Raw genomic sequence first — 22,373 nt, 5'->3', positions numbered from 1 at the left:
TATAAATCTTAAAAATAAATTTTGACACTAATATCTTATTGTTGTATTTGTAATCAATAGAATATATTTATAAAAAATTCTAATTGTTAGAATTCGGGAATTTTGCAATTCGGATATTTCATAAATCGGCAATTTTCTGTCGGGAATTTTCCAATTCGCTAATATTATAAACTGTCGGGAACTTTAATATTCAGAAATTTCCCAATTCGGTAATATTATAAACTGTCGTAAATTTTGTTATTCGGGAATATTCCAATTCGGGAATTTTATAATTCTGAAATTTTATTTTTCGAGAATTTTATTATTCGGGAATTTTCTAATTCGTTAATATTATAAACTGTCGTAAATTTTATCATTCGGGAATATTCCAATTCGGGAATTTTATAATTCTGAAATTTTATTTTTCGAGAATTTTATTATTCGGGAATTTTCTAATTCGGGAATTTTACTGTGTCGGGAATTTTATTTTTCGAGATTTTTCAGTCGTCCCTTTTTTACGAGAAAAAAATAGTTAAATTTTTAAACAACAAAATAAATTTTTAACTAGAATGATGGATGAAAAAATAAAATTATAAACAAATTGTTTCATCTTTTAACTAAAAAGTTTAATTTTAAACAAACAACAAATTTTGTATTAGAAATTACGAATTTTCAACCGAATACATGCTTTTGTTAAGGAACAAAAGTTAATTGTCGAATACTTAAATCTTCTACCTAAATATTTGAATTTTCAATTGAGAGATAAATTTTTAATTAAATAGTTAACTTTTAACTAAACATGATCAATTTTCCACGAAAAATATAAAAATTATACTTTTAATTTAGAGATTAATTTTGTGCACAAAAAAAATTTTTTTTAATTTAAATTTTCAACCAGAGATCAATTTTCAGAAAATGATGCATGTTCAACCGAAAAATACATTTTTAACAAAGGATTTCAACTTTTAAAGAATTATTTCAATTAATAAAAAAAAATTTAGTTTTTCAACTATAAGATTAACTTTCTACTAAAAAGATCAATACTAAGAATATCAATTTTGAATCAAATAGTTGAATTTTCAACTAAACATTCAATTTTCAATGAAAAATATAATAATATATAAAAAATACAATAATTATAAAAATAATAAAAAATATATCAAAATATAATAATTATACTTTTACATGAAAAATAAATTTTGCACAAAAAAAAATTTAAGAAAAAAATAGATTTTATTAAAAAAAAAAGATTAATTTTTTACTAAAAATATAAACATTCAACCAAATAATTGCATTTTTAAAAACAAAAATTAATGTAAAAAATATACTTAAATCTTCTATGAAAGTAGTTAAATTATCAATTGGAAAAGATAAATTTTGAATCAAACAGTTACATTGTCAAAAATAAATGATAATGAGTAATAATGATAAACAAAATAAATTTATTTTCAACGTTATAGTTAATATTTCAACTCAACTAGATTAATTTACAAAGAACAATAAAATAATTAAATTTTTAGGAAAATAAAATAATGTTGAACAAAAAACAACAAATTTAAAACAAAAAAAAATGCATTTTCAAGCAAAAAGATAAGTTTTTTTTACAAAAAGGCGAGTTTTCAACAAAATACATGAATTTTAAAACAAACAGTTGAATTTTCAACTAAAAATAATCCATTTTCAACCAAAAATGGAATTGTTACATTTATAATTCTTAAAATTAATTCTGTACGAAAAAAGAAAAAAAAAAAAAAATTTTTAAATTGTTAAATTTTGAAACAACGAAATAAATTTTCAACTAAAATTATGCGTGGCCGGAAAAAAAATAAGTTTTTAACAATTGAAAATTGAAGATTTATACGAATTTTTAACCGAATACATCAATTTTTTAAAAGAAAAATTAATTGCCAAACAAATACAATTTGCAACGAAAAATATAATAAATAAAAATAATTTTAGTTAAATAAAATAACTTTTAACAACAAAAAAACAAATTGGCAACCAGGAAGATGAATTTCCATACCACAAGATAAGTTTTCTACAAAAAGGCAAATTTTCAACAAAATTCTTACATTTTAAGCCAAATAGTTAAATTTTCAACTAAAAATAATCAATTTTTAACCAAAAATGAAATATTTACATTTCTAATTTATAAAATTAATTATATATAACCAAAAAATGAATGAAAAAGGGTTAAATTTTTAAACAACGAAATAAATTTTCAACTTAACTGTTGCATATCCAACCAAAAAATAAGTTTTCAAGAAAGTATTTCAACTTTCAACGAACTAGTTTAATTTTAAACAAACAAACAATTTTATGCGGGAAAATACAAATTTTCAACCGAATACATGACATTTTTTCAATAAAAGTTAATTGTCAAAAAATACTTAAATCTTCTACTGGCAGTAGAATTTTAAATTTAACGAAGTCAATTTTTAATCAATACCTGAATTTTCAACGAAAAATATAATAATTATACTTTTCATTGAAAAATTAATTTTGTTTAATTTTTAATGAAAAGAAATTAATATAATTAATATAATAGAATCTTCTTCCAGAATAGTGGAATATTCAACCAAAAATGGGTGTTTTTTTAAAACAAAATTATTGAATTTTCAGAAAAATAATTAAAATTTTCAACAAAATCATAAAAAATGTTAACAGAAAATACTTCAACTCCCAAATAGAAATTTTATTTTTAACCAAATAATTGAATTTGTAACCAGAAGAAATTAATTTTCAATCGAAAAAATAATTTCTTTCTAGAATAGTTTAATTTTTAATTTTAAAAATTGAACTTTTAACAAAATTAATGGAATTTTTGAGAAAAAAAATTAATTTTTAAACAAATTAATAAAAATATTACATTTAGACAAAAAGAAAAGAATTTTTAAACTAAAAAGACAAATTTTACACGAAAGGATTAATTTTTCTAGAAAAATTATAAAATTAGAACAAATATGTGTATATTTTTAACCAAAAATGGAATCATTAAATTTTCAACCACAAATAACCATTCACCAAAAAAATTAATTTTCAACAAATTAGTTTAACTTTCAACCAAGTAGTTGAATTTTCAAATAAAAAAGATGAATTTTTGACCCAAAAAATAAGAATTCTCAACAAATTATATAAATTTTCAATTGAAAAAAAAATCACTTTTTGACCAAAAATGGAATTGTCAAATTTTCAAGCAAAGAGATGAATCTTTAAGCAAAAAAAATCTTCATCCAAAAATTTATTTTTCAGTAAGCTAGTTCAAATTGCCATCAATTAAATTTTGTTAATTTTCAGCTAAATAAAAATTAAAATTAAACAAAATAATAAAAAATATGAAATTTTTACCAAACTGATTAATATTTATCCAAAATAACAAGAAAAAATACCTAATACTTCAATTTACAAATAAAAGTTTCATTTTTAACAAAACAATTAGATTTTTAACCAAAAGAAATTAATTCTCAACCGAAAATACAATAAAAATTTTACCCAGAATAGTTCAATTTTGAACCAAAAAAGATGAAGTTTTAACAAAATTAATAGGATTTTCGGAAAACAATTTTTTTTTTAACAAAATAAGAAAAATATTAACCAAAAATATGAAATTTATACCAAGAGAGATGAATTTACAAATAAAAAAGACAAATTTTATACAAAAAAAGTAAAATTTTCAAAACAAAAAAAAAATTATTTCAACTTTCAACCAAGTAGTTGGTTTTTCAAATAAAAAAATATGAATTTTCCACAAAAAATATGCATTTTTAATTTAAAAAGATAACTTTTTAACCAAAAACGGAATTTTTAAATTTTCACCCAAGAGATGAATCTATAATCAAAAAATAAAAATTTAAGCAAAAATTTAATTTTCATTAAGCTAGTTCAAATGTCAATCAATTTATTTTTGTTAATTTTCAACTAAATAAAAATAAAAATGAAAAAAGAATTGAAATAAAAATTTCAGTTTTCTTCCAGAATTGTTGAATTTCTAGTGAAAATAGATGATATTTTAAGCAAATTATTGAATTTATAAAAAAATAATTAAATTTTCAACAAAATAATAGAAGTTTTCACCAAAAAATATTAAATGTTTATCAAAAGAGATGAAGTTTCAAACAAAATGGCCGATATTTTCTACAAAACGATTAATTTTTCAACACAAATATATAAATAAACAAAATAATAATAATTTTTAACCGAATAGTTGAATTCTCTACCAAAAAGTTTAAGTTTAAAGCAAAAAGATTAATTTTCAACAAAAAAAAAACGAATTTTCCAGCAAAATTTTAACAAAATCCATTAGTTTTCAATTTAAAAAGATCAATTTTTAACAACAAATGGAATAATTAAATATTCAACCAAAGAAATGAAACTTTAACCAAAAAATAAAAATCAACAAAAAATTTAATTTTTAATAAAGTAATTTAACTTTTATTCAATTCAATTTAGATCATTTTCAACTAAATAAAAATAAAGTCAAAAAAGTATTTTAAAAATCGAATAAAAAGTTGAATTTTCTTCCAGAATAGTTTAATTGCCAATTAAAAAGGATAACATTCCAACAAAATTATTATTTCCAACAATATCATTATATTTCCACACAAGTGAATTTATTAAAATTAAATAAAAGTAAAAAATTATGCATTTTTGAATCACAAGAATAAAAAAAACTTTTCAGTAAAAATATGAAAAATGTTGTACCAGGGAAAATAGGGACTCTAAAACTAGAAATTAAATTACTCTTAATGGAAATTAAACACCATCGCAAATGTCTCATTTGGTAGCATCCTATTACCTCTAATTTAGCATGATTCATGCAAATTTAAATCTAAATTAGCAGACCCGAATTTTTAGGTTATGTTTACAATTATAAAGTCACATCAAATTTATAACGTACAGCCTTTTCTTTAAAACAAATATTTAAGATCCTGATCACTTCTCAATTAATACTGAAATTGATTTTTGGAACGAATTTCCGTAAACATAAAAGAATGTTTTTCTTTGTGTCCGAACTGTCAGATGACAGTTCCTACATTCAACTTTAAATTATCATAAACGTGACGGTGAAATATTCAATAAAAACGACCTTACCTTTCAATGGAAGCAATTTTGTGCTCTGCGTTTTTAGAAACAGAGTTGAACGCTATTTTTCATCAATTAATTTAATAAAAAATATCCCACAAACACTTCCTGGAAAAACGAGCGGCCATTGGAAACCTATTTCCATCTGATGGCGAAATTCGATACTAACTGTATGGTAAATACGAAACCTATTTTATCGGTGGAAGTAAGGGAAACATAATTTGTTTACGACTCACCAGAATGCGCGATCTGTCAGGTACGAATTCCGCGAAAATTCAAATCTAATAAATCAAAAACAGCTTTTTTTATACAAATTATTAATAAAAGTTTAAATTTCATTTAAAATATAAAGTAAAAGAGCAATTCATTCTGTTTGAAGAGAAAAAATTTTAATATTTCATTGACTGCTCTCATTTTCTTGCGTAGTTCTAAATTATATCTTCAAAATTATTCTTTTATAGCGAAAGATAGAAACCATATATTCAAATTTAAAAAAAACTCTTTTAGAGAAAATTCGTATTTTTTTCGTAGATTTAAACTATTTTTGATTTAAATTTTATCGGTTAAAGTTTCCTCCCTTTTGTTGATAATGTCTCTTTTTTGTTTTATTTTGGTTAAAAACTGATATTTTTTATTTGAAAAATTGCTAGATTTATTGAAAATTCGCCCTTTTTGATTGAAACCAAAGCCTTTTATTTTAAAATATTTTTTGGTTGAAATATTAACTATTAAATTCTACTTTTAAAATAAAATAACTTGGTGGGAATCAGTTTTTTCGTGAAAAATTCTTTAACTACAAATTTAGCTGTTCATTTTTTATTTAAAATTCGCCTCTTTAATTTTTTAAGTAAATAATTTGGATGAAAATTCATGCTTTTTTTAAATTCGTCTCTTTTTAATTTAACTATTTATTTATTTATATTATTATTTATATATAACATATTATGATATTTATTTAACTGTTTTATTGATTTTTAAAAATTAATTTTTGAACTTCAAAATGGAGTTTTTTATTTTTTGTTTAAATTCAACTGTTTTTGTTTTTTATTTAATATTAAAATATTTTTGGGTTGCAATATCAATTATCAACTACTGAATTTTCCATAAAAAATTCATATTTTTTTCAAATTTTTTATATTACTTTGTAGATAAAGTAATATTTTTTGTTGCAAATTCATTACTTTAGTTAAAAATTCATATCTATGGCTGAAAATGCAACAATTCTATTTAAAAATTCGTGTGTTTTTTTGGTTGAAAATTAATTTTTTTAACAGAAATTTTAATTAATCCATTGTTGGTTGAAAATGTTTTTTTTCTACTTGAAAATTTACTTCTATTGATCAAAATTGTGTATATACATGGAAGTTCAATTTTTTATCTGAAAATTTACCTATTCAAATTTTAGTTAAAAATCATTATTTTTTTATAGAAAATTTAACTAAAAAATAGTTCTAACTAAAAAAGGCAAATTTTCTATTAAAAGAAAAAGAATTATCAAGAAAATTGTTAGATTTTCAACGAAAAAATAATTTTTAACCAAAAATGGAGTAGTAAAATTTTCAGATAAAAATTTTAATTTATTAACAAAGTAGTTCAATTTGCAAACAAAAGAAGTTAATTTTGAACGAAAAAAGATTTTAACGAAAAAAAAAGTGTAGCCCAAAATAGAATAGTTAAATTTCATCTCAGAAGAAATTAATTTTTATTTAAAGAAGCGAATGTTTTAATATAATACTTAATTTTTAAGTAAAAGAAATGAATTTTTAACTAAAGTGATGAATCTTTAACAAAAAATTACTTCTTAATAAAGTAGTAGAACTTTCGAACCAAAAAATATGAATTTTCAACGAAAAATTAAATAATTGGTATTTCAACAACAAAATATTTCGTAAATAAATAACAGTTGAATTTAAACAAAAAAGATGAATTTGTAAATAAACAATCAATTTTAAATTCAAAAATTATTTTTCAACAAAGAAAAAACACAAATTTTCAATTCATTTTAAATTCGCGCCTTTTAAAATTAGGAAATTTTAAAAAGCGCGAAATTTAAATTCCAAACATTTATTTTAAAAGTTATTTTAACTTTTTAAATTCAAATTCATTAACTGATTTAAATTAATAAAGCTGACTTTTATACCATAAAAGATGAATGGTTAATACAAAAGAACGAATTTTCAATAAAATAGTTGAATTTCTAACCGGAAACTCGTTTTTTTACCTACAAAGGTAAATTTTAAACAAATAGTCGAATTTTTAAACAACAAAATTTGAAACTAAAACAACAAAAAAGTTGCATTTTGAACGAAATAATTTATTTTTCAGAAAAAATTTGGATTTTCGTCCAAAATAGATGACCTATTAATAAAATAAATTATTTTATAATAAATTCATTACATTTTCAAAAAATAGTTGAATTTTCAACAAAATAATTGGATTTTCTATACATACGAATTAATTTTCAACCAAAATAAACAATTTTTAGTCCAAAAGAGCCAAAAAATTGCAAATAAATAGTTCAAGTTTCACCTAAAGAGATGATTTTTCAACTGTAATATTTAGATTTTCAGTTGAATAATAATAAGATAATTTTCAAACTTTGTCATTTTTGACTGAAAATGGATAATTTTCGTTAAAAATTTCAAAATTTGTTTCAATTTCTTTTATTGACTTGGGTTCAACTCTTTTTATGAATTTTTTTTTTTTTACTGAAAATCGAAATTTTTTGTTAAAAATTCCAATATTTGTTTTAATTTCTTTTCTATTCTTGGGTTCAACTCTTTCTATGAAAGTCCTTTTTTACTGAAAATTATAATTTTACAATTTTTATTGAAAATTTAAAAAAAGAAACTATTTTGTTGAAAAGATATTTATAATTAAAATAAAAATTTTCCATTTTTGACTAAAAACTGTTATTTTTTTTTAAAAATTCGAATATCTGTTTCAACTTATTTTTATGTTCTTTTCTTGGGTTCAACTTTTCTTACGAAAAATTTTTTTTACTGCAAAATTCAAAAAAGCAAAAAAAATTTGTTGAAACAGTTTTTTTTACTGATAATTAAAATGTTTCAATTTTGATTGCAAATTAAAAAAGAAAGAAACTGTTTTGTTGAAAAAGTTTTTAACTATATTTTTGGTTAAACATTCCAATATTTTTTAAAATTTATTTTATTTTCTTGGGTTCAACTCTGATTACGAAAGTTTTTTTTTAACTGAAAATTTAAAAAAAAGACAAAAAAAACTCTTGTTCAAATAGTTTTTTTTTTACTGAAAATTAAAATATTCCAATTTTTATTAAAAATAAAAAAAATAAAGCAACTCATTTGCTGAAAGAGTGTTATACTGAAAATTAAAATTTTCCAGTTTTTACTGAAAATTAAAATTTTTCAGTTTTGACTGAAAATTGATCATTTTGGTTAAAAATTCCAATCTTTGTTTTAATTTCTTTTTTTGAGTTCAACTCTTTTCATGAAAGTTTTTTTTTACTGAAAATTAAAAAAAAAAGGAAAGAAAAATAACTCCTGTTGAAATAGTTTTTTTTTTTAAATTAAAATTTTCCATTTTTGACTGAAAATTGATATGTTTGGTTAAAAATTCGAATATCTGTTTTAATTGCTTTTTTTTCTTGGGTTTAACGCTTTTTATGAAAAAGTTTTTTTTTTACTGAAAATTAATAAAAGAAGAAAAAAACTCTTGGTAAAACTTTTTTTGACTGAAAATTAAAATGTTCCAATTTTTATTGAAAATTAAAAAGAAAGAAACTCTTGTTGAAAAAGTTTTAAGCTGAAAATTAAAAATTTCCATTTTTAACTGAAAATTAATATTTTTGGTTAAACATTCCAATATTTGTTTTAATTTCTTTTCTCGGGTTCAACTCTTTTTATGAACTTTTTTTTTACTGAAAAAAAAGAAAAATAACACTTGTGGAAACATTTTTTTTTTACTGAAAATTAAAATTTTCCAATTTTTATTGAAAATAAAAAAAAAAGAAAATTTTACTTGAAAAAGTTTTATAATGAAATTGATATTTTTGGCTAAAAATTCCGATACTTATTTTAAATTCCTTTATTTTCTTGGGTTCAACTCTGTTTATCAAAACTTTTTTTTTACTGAAAATAAAAATTTTCCAATTGCTATTGAAAATTAAAAAAAAATGTTTTGTTGAAAAAGCTTTATAATAAAAATTGATATTTCTGGTTTAAAATGTCAATATTTGTTTTAATTTCTTTTCTTGGATTTGCCCTTTTTTCAACACAAGATTCTTAACTGAAAATGACAATTTTTCATTTTTGGCTCAAATTTGAGATGTTTCGTTGAGAATTCCAATATTCGTATGCATTGTTTTCGTGTGTTCAATTCTTTTGTTGGAAAATATTTTTTTTTTAGATTCATAATTTTAGTCGAAAATTTATATCTTTTGTTGAAAATATATTCATTTAGTTGAAAATTCCTTTTTTTGTTTTGTTTAAGAAACAAAGTTTTTAAATTCTCAAGCAAATAATAAAATTTTAAACTAAAAATACAAATCGTTTTTTAAATAGTTTGAGTTTTGACAATATAGTTTAAATTTGCACTCGATTTTTTGAAAATAATTTGAACCTGAAAATTAAATTTGACAATATAGTTTAAATTTGTACTCTTTTTTTTTTAATTAAACCTCAAAATTAAATTTTCCAATTTTTACTTTAAATAAAAAAATAAATAAAAAAACTCTTGCAAAAGTTTTTTTTTTTTACTGAAAAATAAAATTCTCAATTTTTGATTGCAAATTACAATATTTGTTATGATTTTTTAAAATGAAATTTTATGAAATTTTTCCATTTTCTACTCAAATAAAAAATAAACTCTTGTTGAACATTTTTTTTGCGAAAAATTAAAATATTCTAGTTTTGGTTGAAGATTGATGTTTTTGGATGAAAATTACATTATTTGTTCAATCTTTTTACTTCCTTCTTTTCATGGGTTCAAATCTTATTTTAAAAAAGCTTATTAAATAAAAATGAAAAACTTCTACTTTGTACTGAAAATAAAAAATATATATAAAAAACTCTTGTTTGTTTATAACTCTTGTTTATTATATTTTTCGTTGAAAATACCATATCTATTTGATTTCTTTCGCGTCTTTTGAAAAATTTGATTAACTGAAAATTAAATTTTTCCATTTGTACTGAATTAAAAAAATTTTTTAAACTCTTGTTGAAAACTTTTATTTACTGAACATTAAAATTTTCCATTTTTGGTTGAAAATTGATATTTTTGGATGAAAATTACATTATTTGTTTGAATTCTTCTTGTATTTTTTTTTTTACTTAAAATTAAATTTTTCCATTTTTGGCTTAAAGTTTATATTTGTTGTTAAAAATTCCAATATTTTTTTGGTTATTTTTCTTTTCTTGGGATTAAAAAGTCTTTCGAAAAATTTTATTCACTGATAATTATAATTTACCATTTTTTACTGAAATAAAAGAAAATAAAAAACTCTTGTTGACAAGGTTTTGTTTATAATATAAACAATTATAATCAGAAGAGAATTTTTTTTATATATTGTTTTGATTCCACTTTCTTGCAACATAACTTGAAAAAACGTGTATTTGTGGAAAATCGTAGACAACATTTTTTCAACAAATAATTTGTTGATAAACATTTTTTTTGTATATTGTCAAAAATTGAAATATCTTTAACTAATGTTATTTTATGCAACTTATGCAATTTCGATCATTTTCCTGTTATTGACGAGCACCAGCAACGTCAAATAGAAAAAAGGTCATTTTTTTCCTCATATTTGTTTATTTATAAAAAAATTGAAAACCTAATTCAAAAATCAGGCTGGACCTTACCTTTTTTCCGAGTTTTTGTTGTCGTTTTTTTGCACGTTATTCTGAACCAAACAAGTCATTTTTCTTCCCAATGTGTGGCCCTCCTTTAGGTACGAAACCAAACACTTTTTATTTTAGAATTTTTTAAAATAAATATTTCAAACTTATTATGCTCTCATAAAAAAGCATTGAAATTATTATTTAAAAAATATATCATTCATAAAATTGATATACTTTTTTGCAGTACTGAGATAGTAACCTTAAATAAAATGAAACGAATTATAATGAAATTTATCCATCATTTATTCTTTTTTTTCACAAATAATGTATCTCGCTGACAAACTTGTCAATTTTATTGTAAGTGGGATCATTTTCTGTTGAAAGAAAATATTATTTTTTAGTATTTGAAATTTAAATATTTCAAAACATTAACTTAATTAACAATAAATTACTTAAAGATTATTCAGGTCACATTTTTCTACAAAAGATAAATCTATATTTCCTTTAAATCTAAAAATAATAATAAATCTCTGGCACTTATTGTTAGAAAGTTAACAGTTTACTCAAAAGTAAACTTGTAAATAGCTTTTAAAAACAAATAAATCTGCAACCAATTATATTACATAATAATTTAAGTAAAATGATTATTTAATTATTTGTATACTTTTAACAACTATTCTAAATTTAGCGATCATCCACAAACCACGTTACATATTTTAGAATATTTTTACCCCCCCCCCCCCCCAAAATTAAGGAAAAAATAATTCTATTTTTAACAAAATAATATAAATAATAATATAAATTTTTGCCAAGAATGTAATTTTCAATCAAAAGAGCTGGATTTTCAGCCAAATAGTTGAACGTCAAACTAAAAAATATTAATTTTTAATCAAAACTTAAATTGTTACTTATTCAATTGAAAAAATTAATTTTTGATCAATAAAAGAAAATTTTCAACTGTTTGAATTCAACTGAAAAATAGGAATTTTTAATAAAATAGCTGAATCCTCAACCAAAATGTTGATTTTACAAAAAAGATTAATTTTCTTCTCAAAAAGGCAAATTTTCAACAAAATACATAAATTTTCAGCAAAAAAGTGAATTTTCTACCAAGCAGTTTACTTTTAAATCAATAGTTTAATTTTTAACCAAATTGGTACATTTTTACCAAAATAGTTTTTTTCAGTCAAATCATTAAATTAAAAAAAATATTAATTTTTCTACCAAAAATGGAATAGTTACATTTTTAGTTTAAAAACTTAATTAAAGAAAATGCTTTATTAGTTTAATTAGATAAAAAAATTGTAATAAAATAGTCGAATCCGAAACCAAAATAACGATTTTTCAACCAAAAAATATGTTAATTTTCAGCTCAAAAATACGAATTTTCAACAAAATATATGAATTTTCCACAAAAAAGTTAAATTTTCCACCCGAATCTACGAATTTTCAACAAAAATGTCAATTTTCTACCAAGCAGTTAATTTTTCAAATCAAAAGATTAATTTTAAACCAAATAGTTGAGTTTGCTACCAAAATAAAACAAAAAATTGATTTTTTTTAATTTGCAATTTTAAAATAGATAATTAATAAATAATTAAATAAAATTTTATTTTTTAATTTTTCAAAATAAAAAAAATTAATTTCCCCCCAAAAAATTGAATAGTTACATTTTTAGTTAAAAAAATTCATTTTCAACAAGAAAAAAGTATTTTTTACTAGTTTAATTACATTGAAAAAAGGCGAATTTATAATAAAATAGTTGAATTTTCAACAATAAAAAAAATCTTATTTTTTCAACTAAAAAAGAAAGTTACATTTTAAGTTAAAAAAATTAATTTTAAAGAAGAAAAAAGTATTTTTTTCCAGTTTAATTAGACAAAAAAAGACGAATTTGTAACCAAATTGTGGATTCCACAGTAAAAATGTTGAATAAAAAAAATAATATTAATTTTCTGCTCAAAGGAAGGAATTTTCAACTACATCTATCAATTATCCAGAACAAATTTTATTTTCTACCAAAATAGTTGAATTTGCAACCAAATAGTTAAATTTTCGAAAAAAATACAGGTTTTCAACCAGAATTGGAATAGTTACATTTTCACTTTGAAAATTTAATTCTCACAAAAAAAAAAGAATTTCCTACCAATTAAATTTAAAAAATAACACAATTTTTTTTAACATAATACATGAATTTTATACCAAAAAAATTGAATTCCCTACCAAATACTCTGAATTTACAACTTAAAAGTTAATATTCTACCAAGTAGTTCATATTTTGAATAGTTTAAATTTTTACCATATAATTTAATTTTGCACAAAATCTGTTGTTTTTTTTAAACTTTTATTAACTGAGAATTTAATTTTACAATTTCTCACTAAAAATTTAAAAAAATAAAATAAAAAAAAGTCTTTTTTTTTTAAAGTTTTTTTTGCCGGAAATAAAAAATTACCATTTTTTGTTGAAAAATCCCATATTTCTTTTTCGTGGGTTCAACTCTGTTTTTGAATAAGTTTATTAAATGAAAATTAAATTTTTCCATTTCTGGTTGAAAATTTATATATATATTTTTTTGAAAATTCCAATGTTTGATTTTTTTCTTTTTTACTTTTTTTGGGATCAAAATTTCTTTTGAAAAAGTTTATTAACTGAAAATTGAATTTTACAATTGTTTATTAAAAATTAAAAAAGATAAAAAAACTCATTTGTTAAAAAAGTTTTTTTGCTGGAAATAAAAAATATCCATTTTTGGTTGAAAATTCCAATATTTAAAAAAAAAAATTTTTTTTGTGATTTCAACAATTTTTTTAAGTTCATTAAATGAAAATTTAATTTTTCCATTTTATATTGAAGTAAAAAAAAAACATTTTAAAAGCTTGTGTGAAATTTTTTTACTGAAAATTAAATTTTTCCATTTTTGGCTGAAAAAATATATATTTTTTTTTTTGAAAATTTCAATATTTGTTTGATTTTTTTTATATTACGAAAAAGTTTATTAACTAAAATTGAATTTTTCCACTTTTCAATGAAAATCGAAATTCTCTATTTTTTGTTGAAAATTGATATTTTTTGTTGAAAAATTAAATATTGAATAAAAAAAATTCTTTAACCAAATAGTTGAATCCGCAGTCAATGAATTGATTTTTCAAAAAAAAAAAGAATTTTTCATCCAAACAGCCTAATTTCACTATTTTTCACTATTTATTTACAACAAAAAAGTTAATCTTTCACCAAGTAGTTAATTTTTTAAATAGTTTTAATTTTGCCCATTTATAATAAGAAATACAAATATTGAATAAATTTGTCAGTTTTTAACCAAATAGTCGAATTTTCAGTTAAAAAGATAAAATTTCAATTACAAATGTAATTTTTAAAATTAAAAAAGTTACTTTTAATCAAAAAAGAAAAAGTTAAATTTTTCACCAATTTTGACCAAAAAAATATGTTTCTTTTATTGAAAATTTTAATTTTCAATAATTTTTTAATTTTCAGTAAAAAGAAAAAAGTTTCTTTTTACTAAAAATTAAAATTTTCCACATTTACTGAAAATTAAAAATTTCCATTTTTTGTTGCAATTGATTTTTTTGTGTTAAAAATTCCAATATTTATTAGAAATTTTGTCTTCTTTCTTTTCTTGGGTTTAACTATGTTTTTGAACAATTTTTTTTATTGAAAATTTAAAAAAAAACTCTCGTTGAAAAATTTTTTTCCTGAAAATTAAAATGTTCTATTTTTGGGTTTATAATTTCAATATTTGTTTGAATTTTTTCTTCTTTCTTTTCTTGGGTTCAACTGTTTTTTCGAGCAAGTTCTTTTTACTGAAAATTTAAAAAAAACTCCTGTTGAAAATTTTTTTCTTCTGAAAATTAAAATGTTTATTTTTGGTTTTGTTTTCTTATTACTGTTCTTGGATTGAACTCGTTTTTTGAAAAAGTTTATTAACTGAAAATTAAAGTTCTCCAAGTGGTTGAAATTCTGACCAAAAAAAGATGTTTTTTTTTACTAAATTAAAAATGTTCTATTTTTAGCTGAAATTTAATATTTTTAGTTGAAAATTCCAATATTTGTTAACATTTGTTAAATTTCTTTTCTTGAGTTCAACTCTTTTATTAAACAAAGTTTTTTTTTACTGAAAATTAAAATTTTCCATTTTTTACTGAAAATTAAAAATTCCCATTTTTATTTGAAAGTTGATATTTTTGGTTGAAAATTCCAATATTTGTTAACATTTTTTAAATCCCTTTTCTTTTCTTGCGTTCAGCTCTTTTCTTTTAAAGTGTTTTATTTTTGATTGAAAATTGATATTTTTGATTAGAAAATACCAATATTTGCTTGATTAAAAAAAATGTTTTTAAATTTCTTTTTTTGAAGAAAGATTATTAACTGAAAATTAAAATTTCCCAAGTTGTTGAAATTCTGACCAAAAAAATATGTTTTTTTTTCTAAATAAAAAATTTTTCCATATTTAGCTGAAATTTGATATTTTTGGTTGAAAATTCCAATATTTGTTGACATTTTTTTAATCTCTTTTCTTTTCTCGAGTCTTCTTTCATTTCTTGGGTTCAACTATTTTTTTGAACAATTTTTTTATTGAAAATTTAAAAAAAACTCTCGTTGAAAAACTTCTTTCCTGAAAATTAAAATGTTCTATTTTTGGTTGAAAATTAATATTTTGGGTTAAAAATTTCAATATTTGTTTGATTTTTTCTTATTTCTTTTCCTGAATTCAACTCTTTTTTAAAAAAAAAGTTTATGAACTGAAAATTAAAATTCTCCAAGTGGTTCAAATTCTGACAAAAAAATATGTTTTTTTACTAAATTAAAAATGTTCTATTTTTAGCTGAAATTTGATATTTTTAGTTGAAAATACCAATATTTGTTGACTTTTAAATCTTTTTTTCTCGAATTCAACTCCTTTGCCAAAAAGTTTTTTTTACTGAAAATTGATATTTTTGGGTTAAAAATTTCAATATTACTTTGAATTTTTTTCTTATTTCTTTTCCTGGATTCAACTCTTTTTTTGGAAAAAGTTTATTAACTGAGAATTAAAATTCTCCAAGTGGTTGAAATTCTGACCCAAAAAATATGTTTTTTACTAAATTAAAAATGTTCTATTTTTAGCTAAAATTTAATATTTTTTTTTGAAAATTGATATTTTCGGGTTAGAAATTTTAATATTTTTTTTAATTATTTTCTTATTTCTTTTCCTGGATTCAACTCTTTTTGAAAAAAGTTTATGAACTGAAAATAAAAATTCTCCAAGTGGTTGAAATTCTGACAAAAAATATGTTTTTTTAATAAATTAAAAATGTTCTATTTTTAGCTGAAATTAGATATTTTTAGTTAAAAATTCCAATATTTGTTGACACTTTCAAATCTTTTTTTTTTCTTGAATTCAGCACCTTTGTTAAAAAAGTTTTTTTACTGACAATTAAAATTTTCCATTTTTTGTTGAAAATTGATATTATTGGGTTAAAAATTTCAATATTTGTTTGATTTTTTTTCTTATTCCTTTTCTTGGATTCAACTCTTTCTTTTAAAAAAGTTTATTAACTGAAAATTAAAATTCTCCATAAAAAAAATATGTATTTTTTTACTAAATTAAAAATGTTCTACTTTTATCTGAAATTTAATATTTTTAGTTGAAAATTGCAATATTTGTTAACATTTTTTAAATATCTTTTCTTGAGTTCAGCTCTTTTATTCAAAAAGTTTTTTTTGTACTAAAAATTACAATTTTCCATTTTTTGTTGAAAATTGATATTTTTGGGTTAAAAATGTCCATATTTCTTTGAATTTTTTTCTTGTGTCTTTTCTTGCATTCAACTTTTTTTGAAAAAAGTTTATTAATTGAAAATTAAAATTCTCCAAGTGTTTGAAATTCTGACCAAAAAAATATGTTTTTATTTACTAAATTAAAAATGTTCTATTTTTAGCTGAAATTTGATATTTTTAGTTGAAAATTCCAATATTTGTTGACACTTTTAAATTTTTTTTTCTTGAATTCAACTCCTTTGTTAGAAATGTTTTTTTTTATTGAAAATTGATATTTTTGGGTTAAAAATGTCAATATTTGTTTGACTTTTTTTCTTCTTTCTTTTCCTGGATTCAGCTCTTTTTTTGAAAAAAGTTTATTAACTGAAAACTAAAATTCCCCAAGTGGTTGAAATTCTGACCAAAAAATATGCTTCTTTTTTACTAAAATAAAAATGTTCTATTTTTAGCTGAAATTTAATATTTTTAGTTGAAATTACCAATATTTATTGACACTTTTAAATGTTTTTTTTTTCTTGAATTCAACACCTTTTTTATAAAAGTTTTTTTTACTGAAAATTAAAATGTTCTATTTTTGGTTGAAAATTGATATTTTTGGGTTTAAAATTTCAATATTTGTTTGATTTTTTCTTATTTCTTTTCCTGAATTCAACTCTTTTTTAAAAAAAAAGTTTATGAACTGAAAACTAAAATTCCCCAAGTGGTTGAAATTCTGACCAAAAAATATGCTTTTTTTCTAAATTAAAAATGTTCTATTTTTAGCTGAAATTTAATATTTTTAGTTGAAAATTCCAATATTTGTTGAAACTTTTAATTCTTTTCTTTCTTGAATTCAACTCCTTTGTTAAAAAAGTTTTTTTTACTGAAAATTGATATTTTTGGGTTAAAAATTTCACTATTTCTTTGAATTCTTTTCTTATTTCTCTTTCTGGATTCAACTCTTTTTGTGAAAAAAGTTTATTAACTGAAAACTAAAATTCCCCAAGTGGTTGAAATTCTGACCAAAAAATATGTTTTTTTTTTACTAAATTAAAAATGTTCTATTTTTAGCTGAAATTTAATATTTTTAGTTGAAAATTCCAATATTTGTTAACACTTTTAATTCTTTTCTTTCTTGAATTCAACTCCTTTGTTAGAAATGTTTTTTTTACTGAAAATTGATATTTTTGGGTTAAAAATTTCAATATTTCTTTGAATTCTTTTCTTATTTCTCTTTCTGGATTCAACTCTTTTTTTGAAAAAAGTTTATTAACTGAAAACTAAAATTCTCCAAGTTGTTGAAATTCTGACAAAAAAAAATAGTTTTTAACAACAACAAAATTATTGATAACGCAGTTTATGGGCTATCCTTTATATAAAATGTGAATTATTAACCATATCTAATCCTAACAACTTATTACGAAATACTAAAGATTTCTTTGATCACATTTGACTTCTTATTCTCGAACCTATGACCGCAATCATCAACAATTTTTCCTTCCTCAATGCAAACACAATCGAATTTCTCTATTATTTTACTTTCTACACTTTCCTTACTTTCTTCTTCATCCATCCCAAGATTTACTTTTCCATCGAGAGTAAAATACGTAACACTTATTATAATATTTTCACAATCAAGAATTTGAAAAGGGGGATAAACTTTTAAACGTTTTCCCCTTTCTGCGTTAAGTTTGCCTACAAATTCGGGAATTGTCATTACTGTTATTAACTTATTAATTGAGTTTTTGTTTTTTAAATTTTGCGATTTTGAACCTGGTGCAGTCTGGAAATTTTCAACGTCTTTTAGGAGATTATATGTATCGGCGATTAAAATACAATATGCAAATTGTCTGTTATAAGATATGTAGCATTTTTTAATACACAAATCGACAAATTGAATGTTGTCGTTTTGAAAAGTTTTTTGGGATATTTTATGATGCCAAATTCGCATAAAAGATCTTTCGGTGTCCACTAGGTTTTGTAGTTTAGCCGCTAAGCTTCCTCTGTAACAAAACAAACAAAAAAAACATTTTCAATTTTAAAGCCAAAAGTTTTTCCATTTGAAGTAATAAAAACGAAACTGCAAATTACACATTTTTCGATTTTAACAAATGCACATAAACTGCAAAGTTCAGATTTTTTAACATTCAGAAATTATAGAGTTCAAAAATCTAGATTAAATTAATCAATCAATGAACTTCAAAACATTTACAAAATTATATTATCAAGTCATTTTAGACTAGTAACATTAAAAACTTAGATTTTTCAACTTTAAAGATCTTAAATTAGAAGTTAAATTATTTTTATTTTGAATAGTTTAAACATCTTTGAAAAGTTTGAAAGTCCTATTTGAGTTCAACTCTTTAGTTAAAGAAGTTTTTTTTACTGAAAATTAAAGAAAAACTTTTTTTCTACTAAAAATGGAAATATTCCATTTTTCGGTTCAATTATTTGTTTGAAAAAAAAATACAAATATTTTATAAAATAGTTCAAGTTTGACTGAAAGCTGAATTTTAAAGGAAAAATATTTATTTGAACTCAGAATACTAATTTTCCACTAAAAAAAAATGAATTTTAACTAAATAGTTGTATTTTTAATTAAAAAATTACATTTTCAAATACAAATGTATTACTTAAATTTTCAGTTGAAAAAAGTTAATTATAAACCAAAAAAGAACGAGTTTTCAACGAAATATTTAAATTTTCTACCAAAGAGAGGAATCTTCAACCAAAAAAAGAAATTTTTATTAAAATATTTCAACTTCCAATAAAGTTGTGGAAATTCTGACCAAACAAATATGTGTTTTTACTGAAATAAAAATTTTTTAGCTGAAATTTTATATTTTTGGTTGAAAATTCCAATATTCGTTTGATTTTTTTTCTCTTTCCTTTTGCTTAACTCTTTTTTTTCAACGTTTTTTTACTGATATTTAAATTTTTATATTTTTGGTTAAATATTCCAATATTTGTTTGAATTTTTTTCTTTCATTCTTTTATTTGTTTCAATTCTTTTTCTGAGAAAAAAAATACAAATATTTTATAAAATAGTTGAAGTTTTGAACAAGAGCTGAATTTTAAAGGAAAAATATTAATTTGCACAAAAAACAACGAATTTTCAACGAAATATTTACATTTTCTACCAAAGAGATGAATCTTCAACCAAAAACATAAATTTTTGTTAAGATAGTTCAACTTTCAACCAAGTTCTTGAAATTTTAACCAAAAAAATATATTTTTTTTTACTGAAATTTTCAAATTTTAGCTGAAATTTGATATTTTTGGTTGAAGATTCCAATACTTGTTTTGAAAAAAAATACAAATATTTTATAAAATAGTTGAAGTTTGAATAAGAGCTGAATTTAAAGGAAAAATATTAATTTTAACTCACAATACTAATTTTCCACTAAAAAAACACGAATTTTCAACTAAAAAAACATCAATTTTAACTACCATAAATAGTTAAATTTTTAATTAAAAAACTAAATTTTCAAGTACAAATGTATTACTTAAATTTCCAGTTAAAAAAAGTTAATTATATACATAAAAAAAACGAGTTTGCAACGAAATATTTAAATTTTCTTCCGAAGAGAGGAATCTTCAACAAAAGGATAAATTTTTTTTAAAATAGTTCAACTTTCAACCAAGTTGTTGAATTTTTAAACAAAGAAAAATTAATTTTCGACGGATTTTTAGTAATATGTTTGAATTTTCAATTAAATGAGATCAATTTTTAATTAAACAAATGGAATAGTTAAAATTACAACCAGAGATGAATCTTTAACCAAAAAAGAAATTTGCAACCAAAAATTTTATTTTCAATAAAATAATGCAACTTTCAATCAATTTACTTTAATTAATTTTCAACTAAATTGAAATAAAAAATGAAATAAAAATTTGATATTTCTTCCAGAATAGTTTCATTTCCAACCATAAAAGAATGAAATGTAAAGAAAATTATAATTTTTCGAAAAAATAATTAAATCTTCAACAAAATAATACAATTTTATCAAGAAAGATTAAATTTCTACCAAAAGGGATGAATTTAAAACCCGAAAAGACGAATTTTGTACAAAACAATTGAATTTTCAAGACGAAAAATTTAATTTTAAACAAACAAGGAAAAACTTAACCAAATTGTTAAATTTAGAAAAATATCATAAAATTTTCAAATAAGAAAATTGATTGAACATTAATTTAATGTTAATACTTTTCTTTATTTTATTTTAATTTAATGTTTAATATATTATTTTAAATATTTTAAAAATCCTTTAAAAACTTCCAAATCTTATTTCAAACTCTCGAAACATCTACAATTATTTTGAAAAATGTTTTCTTAAGTCCTGCAATTTTTAAAAATATTTCCTCAAAATATTCCAGATTCATTTTGAAAATTTTTGAACTCTTTTGAAATCTTTTTAAATATTCTCTTAAAACTAATTTTGAAAATAAAAAGTAATTTTCAATTTTCCTAGGAATCTTAAGAAACTGTTTCTTATTCTTTTTGAAGCCTTTCGTAATTAAAAAAAAAAGATTTTTATTATTTTTTTTAATCTACATAAATTTATTTTTTGTTTCGAAATAGGTAGCAGTTTAATTTTTAACGTTAAAATTGGGAAATTCTTCAATTTTGAACTGTTTTCGCATTGCGCTTTAAAATCAAATATTATTCACTAGGTAATCCTTAATTTAAAGTTTAATTTTTAAATAATAAATTTGTAAATATTCACATTTATCAACTAAAATGTTTTTTAAAATCTAAAAATGCCTAAAACTGTATTTTAAAATTCGTTAAATGAAAAATTTACGCTTCAAAATTAAAATACAAAATGGAAAGATTGTGAAAGATTTTCGAATTTTGTTGAATATTCAACAATTCTGTTAAAAAGTCATACTTCTTGGTTGAAAATTCAACTGTTTTATTTAAAATTCGTATTTTTGGCTTGAAAATTCAACAATTTGGTAGAAATTTTAGCAGTTTGATTGCAAATTTATGTACTTTGTTGAAAATTCATCTTTTTGTATAAAACTGTTTTTAAATTTAAATTGAAATCATTTTGTTGAAATATAAACAATTCCATTTGTCATTTAAAATTCATTCAAGTTGAACTATTTTCTTAAAAGTTAATTTTCTAGATTAAGGATTCATCATTTTTGTTGAAGGTTCGTTTGTTTTCAATTAATTTTTTTTTTTTAATAAAAGTGTGACTATTTTGTTTAAAATTCAACTGATTGGTTATAAAGCATTTCTGGCATAAAAATACTACACTTTGGAATAAAATTAAACTATAATGTGAACAAAAATATTTTTGTTTATTGAAAATTGAGGGACGAATGAAAAATCCCGAAAAATAAAATTCCCGAATTAGAAAATTCTCGATTAATCAAATTCGCGAATAATAAAATTTCCGAAAAATAAAAATACCGAATTGGAAAATTCCTCAATAATAAAATTTTCGAAAAGTAAAATTTCAGAATTATAAAATTCCCGAATTGGAATATTCCCTAATAATAAAATTTACGACAGTTTATAATATTACCGAATCGGAAAATTCCCGAATAATAAAATTCGCAACAGAAAATTGCAGGTTTATAAAATATCCGAATTGGAAAATTCCCGAATTTTAAGACTTAAAATTTTTTATAAATATATTTTATTTATTACAAATACAACAATAAGCCTTAGTTTCAAAAATTATTTGAAAAAAAATTAATTCTAAAAAATACAAAAAGCGTTAGCAAAA

General features: G+C 20.6%; 2 protein-coding genes across 2 annotated transcripts in view; one reads left to right on the top strand and one right to left on the bottom strand.

Annotated features, from left to right (window-relative positions):
- The window catches only part of LOC117178032 (organic cation transporter 1-like), a 168,205-nt gene that overhangs the window by 869 nt on the left and 144,963 nt on the right, over nt 1-22,373 (top strand). The window lies entirely within an intron of this gene.
- Nucleotides 1-22,373, bottom strand: part of LOC117178404 — a 44,907-nt gene that overhangs the window by 15,297 nt on the left and 7,237 nt on the right. Inside the window, exon 2 of the mRNA XM_033369831.1 lies at nt 18,061-18,635. Within this exon, the coding sequence (XP_033225722.1) occupies nt 18,061-18,635 (575 nt within the window). The remainder of the gene's footprint in view (nt 1-18,060; nt 18,636-22,373) is intronic.

Source organism: Belonocnema kinseyi, chromosome 8 (genome assembly GCF_010883055.1).
Source record: "Belonocnema kinseyi isolate 2016_QV_RU_SX_M_011 chromosome 8, B_treatae_v1, whole genome shotgun sequence".
Lineage (NCBI taxonomy): Eukaryota > Metazoa > Arthropoda > Insecta > Hymenoptera > Cynipidae > Belonocnema > Belonocnema kinseyi.
This window is presented reverse-complemented; position numbering and strand designations above follow the sequence as displayed.